The sequence below is a fragment of the Danio aesculapii genome, chromosome 13 (genome assembly GCF_903798145.1).
Source record: "Danio aesculapii chromosome 13, fDanAes4.1, whole genome shotgun sequence".
Classification (NCBI taxonomy): Eukaryota; Metazoa; Chordata; class Actinopteri; order Cypriniformes; family Danionidae; genus Danio; species Danio aesculapii.
In genome coordinates this window covers 1,815,038-1,829,698 of record NC_079447.1, presented here as the reverse complement: position 1 = coordinate 1,829,698, position 14,661 = coordinate 1,815,038, and the positions used below count along the sequence as shown (strand labels likewise).

Below are 14,661 nucleotides of genomic sequence, written 5' to 3'. Positions count from 1 at the left end.
GTATATTAATAACAGTATGTGTCTGGAGCTTCTGGATCTGTACAACTGTAAACACACACACACACACACACATGCACAGATAAAGAACACATACAGCGCTGGTACTCTCAGCATGATGCCGGTTCAAAATAAAACATCTCTTTTTTTTCTTGTTTTGGTTGCAAAAAACGTTTGTGTTGATAAGAGATTAAATATTATACATTAGTAAACTGGTCTACCATGAACTGATGACTTGTCCAGGATATGTTTTACACAACGGATGCCCTTCCAGCTGCAACCCAATACTGGGAGACAGCCATATACACTCTTACATTTACACTCATGCACTATGGCCAATTTATTTTATTCAGTTGACCTATAGCGCATGTGTTTGGACTGTGGGGGAAACCGGAGCACCCGGAGGAAACCCTCGCCAACTTGAGGAGAAAATACAAGCTCCACACAGAAACACCAACGGACCCAGCTGGGACTCGAATCAGCAACCTTCTTGCTGTGAGGCCACAGTGCTAACCACTGAGCCACCGTGCCATCCCTTAGACAATGCAATAATTAAAAAATCTGCCATTTTTTCACTGTAATAAACATAAGGATATACATCATCAACATTTATTCACAGTTTTGTCTTTCAGGTTAACTTCAGTCATGTGAAGCAATATTACTAGTTTATTTTTAACCGTTGAGCATTTGCACTGAATGCAATAAGATGTATTTATTATGAAAAAGACACTTCAACTTCAAGGATATTCACAGGTCTGATCTTGTTGATAAACACTCAGAATTATACAGACAACAACATTGCATTTCCTCAAGAGATCAATGAGCATCATAACAGAATAATGACCACCGTTTGACTAAATTACACACCTTAAATGCTAAATAAAGCTGCCGGTGAATGGATATTGTGTGTCAAGAGTTTGCTGTGGATTTGCTGGTGCTGTCTGGATGAGTGTGTGTACTGTAATTAATCTGGAGCTCTTCCTGTCTGGAGGCAGGCAGGGATTGTGGGGATTGTATGGGCATTTCTCAAGCCAGGCTTATTTTGGCGAGTGGATCACGCTTGGTTTGAGCATCTCTGCACTCTTCATGGTCTCTCTGTGGCCAGATTTTAACATGCTCTGCCAGAATTAATCACAAAATGCTTGAATGGAGAGTGCAGTTTTATAAAAAGCAGCTGTCAGCTTGCCAAAACGTGTTCGTGAAATCTGTGTTCACGCAGATCTGGGTACATTATGAACAGTCATAGTGAGACTTTCTCAGTTACAGAAACAGATAGACATGATGAGGCATGTGGTGTGTGTTGAGGACTGGAGAAATGTTGCTGGAAAATCAGTGTTGAATCACAAGATTCACTTATAAATCTTCAGTCCACTAAAATTGTAATAATATTTTACAATTGGACTAATCCAGTTTAGGGTGCTGTCTACATTTTTGTGCATGTAAAATACATTACTTAGGATGTGTTTTATTGTACGTTTCAGATGACAAATCCACTAGAGAGCGCTGTCTACATTTTTGCAAATTTAAAAAATATGTACTTTCAGTATGTTTTGCTGTACCTTTTAGGTGTCAAATCCACTAGCGGACGCTGTTTACATTTTTGCGAATGTAAAATACATTACTTGGGGTGTATTTATTGTACATTTCTGGTGACAAATCCACTGGAGGACATTGTATACATTTTTGCTAATGAAAAATATAATACTTAGGGTGTGTTTTATTGTATGTTTCAGATGACAAATTCAGATGACAAACTAGAGGGCGCTGTCTACACTTTTTGCTAATTTAAAACACATTACTTTTGGTACATTTTGTTGTACATTTCTGATGTCAAATCCACTAGCGGGCGCTGTCTACATTTTTGCCAATGTAACATAGGTTGCTTAGGTATGTTTTATTGCACGTTTCAGATGAAAAATCCACTAGAGGACATTGTATACAGTTTTGCGAATGGAAAATATATAACTTAGGGTGTGTTTTATTGTACGTTGCAATGATAAACTAGAAGGCGCTGTTTTCATTTTTGTGAATCTGAAATAAGTTACTTGGGGTAGGTTTTGTTGTACGTTTCAGATGACAAAACACTAGAGATTGATATCTACATGTTTGCAAATTTAAAACGCATTACTTTCGGTACATTTTGTTGTACGTTTCAGATGACAAATCCAGTAGAGGATGTTGTATACACTTTTGTGAATGTAAAATACGTTACTTGGGGTATGTTTATTGCATGTTTCAGATGACAAATCCACTAGAGGATGTTGCATACATTTTTGCGAATTTAAAACATGTTACTTTCAGTATGTTTTATTCTACCTTTCAGATGTCAAATCCACTAGCAGGCGCTGTCTACATTTTTGCGAACATAAAATACGTTGCTTAGGGTGTGTTTTGTTGTACGTTTCAGATGACAAATCCACAAGAGGACGTTGTATACATTTTTGCGAAGGTAAAATATATTATTTAGGGTGTTTTATCATATGTCAGATGACAAATCCACTAGAGGGGTGCTGTCTACATTTTGTGAATCTGAAATACATTACTTAGGCTACGTTTTGGAGTACGTTTCAAATGACAAATCCACTAGAGGGCGTTGTATATATTTTTGCAAATGTAAAATATATTATTTAGGGTGTGTTTTATTGTATGTTTCAGATGATAAATCCACTAGAGGGCACTACATTATTGTAAATCTGAAATACTTTACTTATTAGGTGCCACTAGGTGCCTTTTATTGCACATTTCAGATGACAAATCAATTTGAAGGCACTGTCTACATTTTTGGAAATATAAAACTCACTACTTAGGGTACGTTTCAGAAGACAAATCCACTAGAGGGTGTTGTCTACACTTTATCAGATCTGAAATATGTTACTTTAAGCACATTTTGTTTCACTTTTCAGATGACAAATCCACCAGAAGGTGCCGTCTACATGTTTACTTATGGTACCCTTTGCTGTAAGCTTTAGAAAATGCAGCTGTATGCTTGCCAAAATGTGAAATCTGTGAGTACATTATGAACAGTCATAGTGAGACTTTCTCAGTTACAGAAACAAATAGACATGATGAGGCATGTGGTGTGTGTTGAGTGTACAAGTATCCAATTTTTGGTGCATCTCTCAAGCTCTAATTACATTACATCTAATTACAATCTAATTACATCTCTCATAATTACATTAAATATGTAGCTTAACTATTACCATCCCTTAACCTTTGCCCTGTTAGCTTCTCCCTTAATCAAATATGCAAGTGTTGAGTGCTTTAAATACTTGTGCACTTTAAATATTTCTATCTCCTCTTCCTTCATCTGCATGATAGTTTCAGCAGTTTTAAAGGCATCGTAATCATTTTAAATAAGTAACTTCACTGTTATAGTCCCATTTGCCTTGATATTTTCCCCCCTTTCAGCACATAATCAAATATGCAAGTGTTAAGTGCATGAAGTATTTTAAGCCCACTTATTCTTTTTTGAATTGTGAGTCTGAGTGCACTACTTACACTATTTAGACTGCTAAATGGCAAAGAATAGTGTATAAGTATATGATTTTTGGTGCATCTCTCTAGCTCCACCTCCTCATTTGCATTATAATTACATTAAATATGTAACTTAACTGTTACCATCTCTTAACCTTTGCCCTGTTAGCTTCTCCCCTAATCAAATATGTAAGTGTTGAGTGCTTTAAACATTCACTGTTATGGTCCCATTTGTCTTGATATTTCCCCCCTTTCGCAACAGTCAAATATGCAAGTGCATGACATATTTGAAGTGCACTTAGTTTAGAATTGCCAGTGTGAGTGCACTACTTACACTATTTATACTACAAAAATGGCAAAGAATAGTGTATAAGTATGCCATTTGTTTGGTGAATCTCTCTAGCTCCGCCTCCTCATTTGAATCATAATTATATTATGTAAATGAACTGTTATAGTTTCATAACCTTTGCCCCAATAGCTTCTCCCCTTTCACAACATAGTTAAATATGCAAGTGTTTAGTGCATGAAGTATTTGAAGTGCACTTATTCTTTTTACTTTTTATAGTTTTCTGTGTGAATGCACTACTTGCACTGTTTATACTACAAAATGGCAAAGAATAATGCATAAATATGTGATTCAATCTCTCTAGCTCCGCCTCCTCATTTGCATTGTGAATGAGCATGTGTGAACGTGCACTATTTTACACTTTCACTATTTATGCTACAAAATGGCAAAGAACAGTGTATGAGTATTCAATATTTGGTTCTTCTATCTAGCTCCACCCCCTAATTTGCATTGTAAATGAGCAAATGTGAGCGTAAAGCGGATGCTGGTGTTCACACCTGGTTCTCCTCTTTCACCATCTGCATGATAGTTTTAACAGTTTTATAGGCATGATAACTATTTTAAATATGTAACTTCACTATTATAGTCCCATTTGCCCTGATATTTTCCCCCCTTTCGCCACATTATTAAATATGCAAGTGTAAATGCATGAAGTATTTCTAGTGCACTTATTATTTTTTGAATAGTCAGTGCACTACTTTCATTCACAATTTATACTACAAAAATGGCAAATAAGTGTATAAGTATGTGATTCAATTTCTCTAGCCCCCGCCTCCTTATTTGCATTGTAAATGTAGATTATTGTACACTTCAGTATTTATACTACAAAAAGGCAAATAATAGTGCATAAATATGCATTCACTGTGCATCTGTATAGCTCCGCCTCCTCATTTGCATTGTAAATGAGCATATGTGAGCTTAAAGCGGATGCTGGTGTTCACACCTGGTTTGTGCGACAGCCTGTCGCTCCTGCTAACTGTGTTCACATGTTTTCACATCTCCTCTTTCTTCATTTGTATGATAGTTTCAACAGTTTTAAAGGAGTCATAATTATTTTAAATATGTAACTTCACTGTTTTAGTCCCGTTTGACTTGATATTTTTCTTCTTATCGCAGCAAAAATCAAATATGCAAGTGTTATGTGCATGAAGTATTTGAAGTGCACTTATTCTTTGTAGAATGGTCAGTGTGAGTGCACTACTCACTACTATTTATGCTACAAAATTGGCAAAGAATAGTGTATTAGTATGCCATTTTTTTGGTGCCACTCTCTAGCCCCGCCTCCTCATTTGCATCATAATTATGTTAAAGATATAAGTTAACTGTTATAGTCTCATAATCTTTGCCGCAATATCTTTTTCCTTTTCGCAACATAATCAAATATGCAAGTGTTTAGAGCAAGTATTTGAAGTGCACTTATTGTTTTTAGAATATTCAATGCGAGTGCATTACTTGCACTATTTATTCTACAAAATGGCAAAGAATAATATATAAATAAGTGATTCAATCTATCTGGCCCCACCTCCTCATTTGCATTGTAAATCAGCATGTTTGAAAGTACACTATTTTACAATTTCACTATTTATGCTATAAAATTGAAAAGAATAGTGTGCACAATTTTTGGCGCATCTCTAGCTCCGCCTCCTCATTTGCATCAGAATTACATTAAATATGTAACTTAACTGTTACCGTCCCTTAACCTTTGCCCTGTTAGCTTCTCCCCTAATCAAATATGCAAGTGTTGAGTGCTTTAGATACTTGAAGTGCACTTTAAATGTTTCTATCTCCTCTTCCTTCATCTGCATGATAGTTTCAGCAGTTTTAAAGGCATCGTAATTATTTTAACCTCCTGGGGCTTAGTGGCCACATATGTGTACAGCACATTTTAGCTCTGAAGTGGCTGTTTAAAATACTTTGAATGTTTTATATTTTGTTACAGACATGCAGTGTCATCCTGCATCTGTTTTGCAGCATATGAAATGTCCCAAACACAATTTTTAGCTGTCCAAAATGGGCAAAAAAAATTAGTTTTAACTCTCTGATAGTCAAAACATTTTCAAAAAAAAAATATATGCATGTGTTAATGCATTAAAAAACAGTCAGGAAGAAGTGTTTTATGGAAATTCGGACCACGAGTCCACATATATGGACATCAGTTTTCTCTAAAAGTACATCATATCAAAAGATGATACTTAGGTTTTATTCTAATTAGGTTCTAATAAGCCCAAATAACAAAAATAAATAAAAAATGCATGTAAAAAAACACCTTGGGCCTTAAGAGGTTAATTAAATATGTAACTTCACAATTATACTCCCATTTGCCTTGATATTTCCCCCCCTTTTGCAACATAATCAAATATGCGAGTGTTGAAGTGCATGCAATTCAATCTCTCTAGCTCCGCCTCCTCATTTGCATTGTAAATGAGCATATGTGAGTGTAAAGCGGATGCTGGTGTTCGCACCTGGGTTGTGCGTCAGCCTGTCGCTCCTGCTAACTGTGTTCACATGTTTCTATCTCCTCTGACGAGTGGGCTGCAGTGTGTGTGTCTGGCAGCGGGGTGTGTGTGCAGTGATTCAGACAGGCTCTCCAGCCAGATCTTCATGACTTCAGGCCTGCAGCGCACAAACACTGCGCTCTCGCTCATCTCTTCTGACATCTGCAGTGACTCTGTGCCTTCACACCTGCGCAAGGTCAGGACGGCTGCTAATGCGCTCTGTAGGCATCATCTGAGCTGGGCTGAATGCTGCTGGAGTTGTTTGGAAAGCTTTTAATTTGTGATTATCATCATCACTTGGCAATCTTTTGCTTTGTTTTGTTTCATTAATTATTGCGGTGTGACTTTTGGCTTGTTACTGGGATTTTATGCAAGCTTGTAACTCTGGCTTGGGTTGCTTTTTTAATTTGTTGTTGTATATCTTGTAGCTCTTTGAGTTTAAGAAAAGCACATCATAAATAAAATGTATTATTATTATTATTATTATTATTATTATTATTAAAGTCAGCTCACTTTATAGGGCTCGTGCATGAAGATGCATTCTAGTGAATGTGAGTGTGGGAAATCTATAAAATTTATGGCAAAATACTGGCAACCATCCTGTTTTTTACCGTAAATTTTATGGATTTTTAGTTACACTTGCATTCATTAGAAATGTCCAAAATTTAAGGTAAACAAGAGAGGTGAAGTACAGTATTTCATTAATTTATAGGGCCCTATCATACACCCAGCGCTGTGAGGCGCAAGACATGTTTGGCACGATTTGTTGCTATTTTCAGACCAGCGCTACAGTAATTTTCCTGTTTTACACTACGTTATTTAATAGTAAATCCATTTGCGTCACTTTGTGGACTCATGTGTGTGCTGGTCTATAAAGGAGGTGTGTTAAGGCGCATTGGTGGAGTGCTGCTATTTTGAGGAACTGAAATAGACCGCACCATTGACCAACTAAAAGCTGCTCTAAAGTCCAGCAGAGTGCGTTAGTTATGCACCTATGCAGGTCCAAACACTTACACACTGCTGAATACACACAGGATGAACAGCAACACACAAATATCTTTACAGATGAAAACAATTAAAGGATTAAAATGATCCAGAAATGATGATTTTCTACATCAATATAAACACCACTGCCTCCATGCCTTCTTCACCTCGGGGGGCTTTTTCAGTTTATTCATGACCATCTGCATCTGTATAATGTTATTATTATCAGCAGTATTATTGATTATCTGCAGATTTATATTTGTTTTAATAAACACAAGTGTAGATTTGTCCTCCTGTGGGGTTTTGGAGACGTCTGCATCACCATATGGGGCATCAGAACAGGACGTGTGTTTGGATATAACTCAGTGTTTTGACCACACTTCATTATTATTGTTCATTTATTCCTTTGCTGGAGATTAGAGCTGAATTTAGAAATAGTTTTGAGCAAATCTTTGAGCTTAACAAAGGAAATTAAATATGTGGGCTGATGGATGTGTTCAGTGGAGTGAGTTTCCACCGTTTCCTCACTCCACCAAAGTAAAGGAGTAAAGAGTAAAAGTAAAGTAAAGAGAAAGTAAAGAGGCTGAATGGAGGAGGCTCGTTCTTTATCCTGGCGCTGCAGATGCTCTGTTTAACTGTTTTCTCACTAGTGAAGCGTTCAGTTTTTACACTTATAAAGTCCATCATGTAAATAGCAAATGCACCATGGAGCGACGCGACTGACTCTTAAAGGGAATGAGAAACGAAACTCTGATTGGTTTAATCTACGTTATGCTCAAAACACACCCAGAACTCATTAAGAGAATAAACACAGCCCTGTTAGACCATGCGCCGGGAAGCAGAGAGTATTATTCTTTCCTTAAAATAGCAAAAGTGGATTCAGACACGACCTTAATGCTTTTGTGCAATGAGCTTTAGACTGAGCCTGAATCGTTAAAATAGAGCTCATAGTGTGAATACACCAAGGTTTGGAAGTACATATAATGTTATATAACACATCTATAAGGTACCAAAGTCCCTTTAAGGCAAGTTGTTTCACTCTGTGGCCTTGTTTGAAACGCCTCGGGCAGTATGCTAGGGCATGCTGTCTGAATGGGGAAACATCAAATTCTCCAAAACTGCTTCCCAAGCTTACGATTGAATTTCATATTAGGAATCACCAATAAAGTAAACAACACCTGTCTCTTTAGTTTCATTTCTCAACGTCCAAATCACACAAAATCTGCAGAAACTCACGTCTAGCCCCTCCCCAGAGTATCGTCAGTCTATAGCGATCGATGATTGGCTCCTGTACTAGAAGGCGGGCTTTATTCACCATATAGCGATTGATGATTGGCTCCTGTACTAGAAGGTGGGCTTTGTTCACCATATAGCGATTGATGATTGGCTCCTGTACTAGAAGGTGGGCTTTGTTCACCATATAGCAATCGATGATTGGCTCCTGTACTAGAAGGTGGGCTTTGTTCACCATATAGCGATCGATGATTGGCTCCTGTACTAGAAGATGGGCTTTATTCACCATATAGCGATCGATGATTGGCTCCTGTACTAGAAGGTGGGCTTTGTTCACCATATAGCGATCGATGATTGGCTCCTGTACTAGAAGGTGGGCTTTGTTCATCATATAGCGATCGATGATTGGCTCCTGTACTAGAAGGTGGGCTTTGTTCACCATATAGCGATCGATGATTGGCTCCTGTACTAGAAGATGGGCTTTATTCACCATATAGCGATCGATGATTGGCTCCTGTACTAGAAGGTGGGCTTTGTTCACCATATAGCGATCGATGATTGGCTCCTGTACTAGAAGGTGGGCTTTGTTCACCATATAGCGATCAATGATTGGCTCCTGTACTAGAAGGTGGGCTTTGTTCACCATATAGCGATCGATGATTGGCTCCTGTACTAGAAGGTGGGCTTTGTTCACCATATAGCAATCGATGATTGGCTCCTGTACTAGAAGGTGGGCTTTATTCACCATATAGCGATCGATGATTGGCTCCTGTACTAGAAGGTGGGCTTTATTCACCATATAGCGATCGATGATTGGCTCCTGTACTAGAAGGTGGGCTTTATTCACCATATAGCGATCAATGATTGGCTCCTGTACTAGAAGGTGGGCTTTGTTCACCATATAGCGATCGATGATTGGCTCCTGTACTAGAAGGTGGGCTTTGTTCACCATATAGCGATCGATGATTGGCTCCTGTACTAGAAGATGGGCTTTATTCACCATATAGCGATCGATGATTGGCTCCTGTAGTAGAAGGCGGGCTTTATTCACCATATAGCGATTGATGATTGGCTCCTGTACTAGAAGGTGGGCTTTATTCACCATATAGCGATCGATGATTGGCTCCTGTACTAGAAGGTGGGCTTTATTCACCATATAGCAATCGATGATTGGCTCCTGTACTAGAAGGTGGGCTTTGTTCATCATATAGCGATCAATGATTGGCTCCTGTACTAGAAGGTGGGCTTTGTTCACCATATAGCGATCGATGATTGGCTCCTGTACTAGAAGGTGGGCTTTGTTCACCAAATAGCAATCGGTGATTGGCTCCTGTACTAGAAGGTGGGCTTTATTCACCATATAGCGATCGGTGATTGGCTCCTGTACTAGAAGGTGGGCTTTGTTCACCATATAGCAATCGGTGATTGGCTCCTGTACTAGAAGGTGGGCTTTGTTCATCATATAGCGATCAATGATTGGCTCCTGTACTAGAAGGTGGGCTTTGTTCACCATATAGCGATTGATGATTGGCTCCTGTACTAGAAGGTGGGCTTTATTCACCATATAGCGATCGATGATTGGCTCCTGTACTAGAAGGTGGGCTTTATTCACCATATAGCGACTGATGATTGGCTCCTGTACTAGAAGGTGGGCTTTATTCACCATATAGCGATCAGTGATTGGCTCCTGTACTAGAAGGTGGGCTTTATTCACCATATAGCGACTGATGATTGGCTCCTATAGTAGAAGATGGGCTTTATACACCATATAGCGATCGATGATTGGCTCCTGTACTAGTAGGCGGGGCTTTATTCACCATATTGACCATTACACTTTTCCCCATTCAAAAAGATAGGAGTGACATGTCTTGTGAATCCTATAGTCTTTTACAGTAATAACTATTTTATTTATTTATTTTTACGCTAATATCTACTGTGTGTGTGTGTATGTGTATGTGTGTGTGTGTGTGTGTGTGTGTGTGTGTGTGTGTGTGTGAAATGCTTTTCTTTATTATTGATATTTTTTTATTACATTTTTTAATTCAATTATACTAGTGTCATTTATTTATTACTAGTTTATAGTAGTAATAGCATCAGTGTCATTTATTATTTTGCTAAAATATTTTCATAGTTTGTTTTTGTATAGTACAGTTTAGTTTATTTTGTGTCAGACAGACAGAATTGGCACCAAAACACAGACATGTACATGACCTTGTGTGACATCTGAAATACGCTTCAGGAATGCACAGCTATAGTGAACACTTAGAGACGATCATCTGAAAACACAGAGGATCCAGCAATCTGAAACAATCCCATTCACTGACCTTTAAATCTCTAACATCACGTCTGCTGCGCTGCTTCATCCTCTCTCGGTGGATTCATCCTTTCACATGCTTCATTTCTCAGACAGAACAAAAAAATCACATGAAACTTTTCCTTCTCTGTCTCTTTCTCCAGAAAACCTTCCTGCCCGCTAACACTGAGGAAGACATCTTTCAGCATTTGGGTTTAGAGTACATTGAGCCCTGGCAAAGAAATGCCTAATTTCACTCTCTGAGGCCTGCATATATTCAACAGCAGCAGCAGGAGACGGAGAAATAATCTGATTTACACTGAAATACCTGTGTGTGAGTTTACCAGTCTGTCAGTCTTTACAAGTCAAAAGTCTTTTAAAAATATTTCCCAAATGATGTTGAACAGATTCAGGATTTTTTCACAGTATTTCCTATAATATTTGTTCTTCTGGAGAAAGTCTTATTTGTTTTATTTCAGCTTAAATAAAAGCAGTTTTTAATTGTTTCAAAGCCATTTTAAGGCCAAAATTATTAGCCCCTTTAAGCTATATTTGTTTTGGATTGTCTATAAAACAAACCACTGTTACATATACTATATATAATTTCATTTCTAAAAAATAAACATTTTGTGTCTAGCTCTGTTATGGTCAACTCTGTTTCAATGGTTATAAAAAGGTAGAACAATCTGTAAAGCGCTGATAGAAAAGCATGTGACTGGAAAAGTGTTATTGTCAACTCTGTTAGTGGTTAAATGTGGAGACCCGGAAGGGACATGATGGTGTGGAAAAAAAAATTGGTGGAAGAAAAAAAAATTGGTGGGAGAAAAAAAATTGGTGGGAGAAACAAAGTTGGTGGGAGGAAAAAAAATTGGTGGGAGAAAAAAAAATTGGTGGGAGACAAAAAAATTGGTGGGAGAAAAAAAGTTGGTGGGAGGAAAAAAAATTGGTGGGAGAAAAAAAAATTGGTGGGAGAAAAAAAATTGGTGGGAGAAAAAAAATTGGTGGGAGAAACAAAGTTGGTGGGAGGAAAAAAAATTGGTGGGAGAAAAAAAAATTGGTGGGAGAAAAAAAATTGGTGGGAGAAAAAAAATTGGTGGGAGAAACAAAGTTGGTGGGAGGAAAAAAAATTGGTGGGAGGAAAAAAATTGGTGGGAGAAAAAAAATTGGTGGGAGAAAAAAAATTGGTGGGAGGAAAAAAATTGGTGGGAGAAAAAAAATTGGTGGGAGGAAAAAAATTGGTGGGAGAAAAAAAATTGGTGGGAGGAAAAAAATTGGTGGGAGAAAAACAATTGGTGGGAGAAAATGTTTATTTTTTTCCCCCTTCACCACGTCCCTTTCGGGTCTTCATAGTTAAATCAGTTTAACAATAAGTTAAACAACAATTAGTACAGAATCAAATGTAAGCATTAAAAAAACTTTGCATTACCTATATGTTAGCTAAGATAATAATACCAACAACAGAACCAACATTTCAGTCAAAATGTAATGTGTTGTGGTAATGTTTATAGTTTATGTTGCATCAAATGAAACTGCAAAAATAATGGTTTCCGAACAGGTTTCCCAGAGGTTTCTTTATGATTACACACTCTTCAGAGTGCAAAGGGCTGTTTTACTTGCATTCCATTTTTACTTATTATTATATTTTGTTTAAAATTAGACTACCATATGGGTATTTTAAGTTTTTAAGTCTCTTCCTGCTTATTAAAGCTGTGTTTATCTGATTAAAAACACAGTAAAAAAGTCAGATGTTATTACACTTCACGATAGCTGTTTTTGACGTGAATATTTAATAAAATGTAATTTTGTGTGATGTAAAGCTGATTTTTTTTGCATCATTACACTAGTTTTCAGGGTCATGTGATCCTTCAAAAATTGCTGTATGATTATTTTTTAATAATAATCTAAGACTAATAAGACTAATAATAAGACTAAAAACATTTCACTGATAAAAAGGTTTTCTGCTTCATATTAGTGTGGAAATCATTAGGCAATTTATTTACTGATTAATAAAAAGCTCAAAATGACAGCATTTGTTTTAAAATAAATGTGTTTACAGTTACTTTTGGGGCAGCACGGTGGCCTCACAGCAAGAAGGTCGCAGGTTCGAGTTCCTCTAGGCTGGGTCAGTTGGTGTTTCTGTGTGGAGTTTGCATGTTCTCCCTGTGTTGGCGTGGGTTTCCTTTTCCTATATGGAAATTGATGAACTAAACTGGCCGTAGTGTGTGTGTGTGAGAGAATGAGTATGTTTGGGTGTCTCCCAGTACTGGGTTGCAGCTGGAAGGGCATCCGCTGTGTAAAACATATCCTGGAATAGTTGCCAGTTCATTCCACAGTGGCGAGCTCTGATAAATAAGGGACTAAGCCGTAGGAAAATAAATGAATGTCAGTTTTGATCAGTTTAATGTGTTCTCAATGAATACATATATAATATAAACCCACTGATAAGTAGAATCAAATGACAGTATGGATTGCAAACACTTTACTCTTTAGTTTTGCTCATTTTCCTCATTTAAATGGGTGATAATTATTGTACTTTTCCTCTCCAACGTTGGTTTAGTTAGTGGAGTTGCATGATATTTCATCAGCGCAGCTTTAGAGCGTTCTCTGGTCAACAGACCCTCTGAACATTAGTGAATGTTAATTAAAATACATATATAGAATGACTCATTTACAGCTATGAGAGCAAATTAAAAGACCACTGGAAAATTCATTCATTATTAGGTATAGTTTTAAGCAAAATGTTTCATGTGTGTTTGTCTGTCTCTGTCTGTCTGTGTGTGCCCATGCATGTGTGAATGTCATAAAATGTTTTACTTGTTGTGACTGAAAATATGTCACCTCTAAATAAATTGGACGTAGTGTGTGAGTGTGTGTGAATGAGTGTGTATGGGTGTTTCCCAGTACTGGGTTGCTGCTGGAAGTGCATCCGCTGTGTAAAACATATGCTTGGTAAGTTCATTCTGCTGTGATGACCTCTGATAAAGGAATTAAGACGAAGGAAATTAATTGTTGAATGAATAATATTAAATAATACAGCAATAACATACATCTCCATATACTTTCAATGTTCATCAGTTCAACAAAAGAGTGACCATCTAGACCAGGCATGGGCAAACTCGATCCTGGAGGGCCGGTGTCCCTGCAGAGTTTTGCTCCAACACTAATCAAACACACCTGAACACCCTAATTAGTGTCTTCAAGATCACTAGAAAGCTACAAGCAGGTGTGTTTGATAAGGGTTGGTGCAAAACTATGCAGGGACACCGGCCCTCCAGGATCGAGTTTGCCCATCCCTGATATAGACCAAGGGTGTCCAATCTCGGTCCTGGAGGGCCGGTGTCCTGCAAAGTTTAGTTCTAACCTCAATCAGACACACCTGGGCTAACTAATCAAGCTCTTACTAGGCTTTCTAGAAACGTCCTTGCAGGTGTGTTGAGGCAAGTTGGAGCTAAGATCTGCAGGACACCGGCCCTCCACGACTGAGTTTGGACACCCCTGATCTAGACTCTCCAAAAAGTCATCGAACACTTTCAAGATGTAATATGAAAATATATGAATTTAGTTTTTCAATAAATAGGTTATCTTGTCTGTAATGCTTTAATCCGCTGTAGTCAAACAGCCATTCTTACCCAGAGCTCTCCATCTGTAGTGTTTATTCCTGAAGACACCATTGAGTCTTTCTTCATGGCGTCTTGAGGAACATCACTATTTGTGTCTCTGTAAGTGGAGCAGTTTGTGTTTCCAGGACTCGACCCGAGGGCTTCTGTTTCTCTGACCGGCGCTTCTGAAGCAGCTCAAACTGGGTTACATACTGATGTGCTGGCGTTAAATTACGACCC

General features: G+C 37.8%; 1 protein-coding gene across 1 annotated transcript in view; it reads left to right on the top strand.

Annotated features, from left to right (window-relative positions):
• Positions 1-11,339, top strand: part of dntt (deoxynucleotidyltransferase, terminal) — a 245,228-nt gene extending 233,889 nt beyond the window's left edge. The window contains exon 11 of the mRNA XM_056471419.1: positions 10,987-11,339. Within this exon, the coding sequence (XP_056327394.1) occupies positions 10,987-11,073 (87 nt within the window). The 3' untranslated portion in view covers positions 11,074-11,339. The remainder of the gene's footprint in view (positions 1-10,986) is intronic.
• Positions 11,340-14,661: the final 3,322 nt, after the last annotated feature.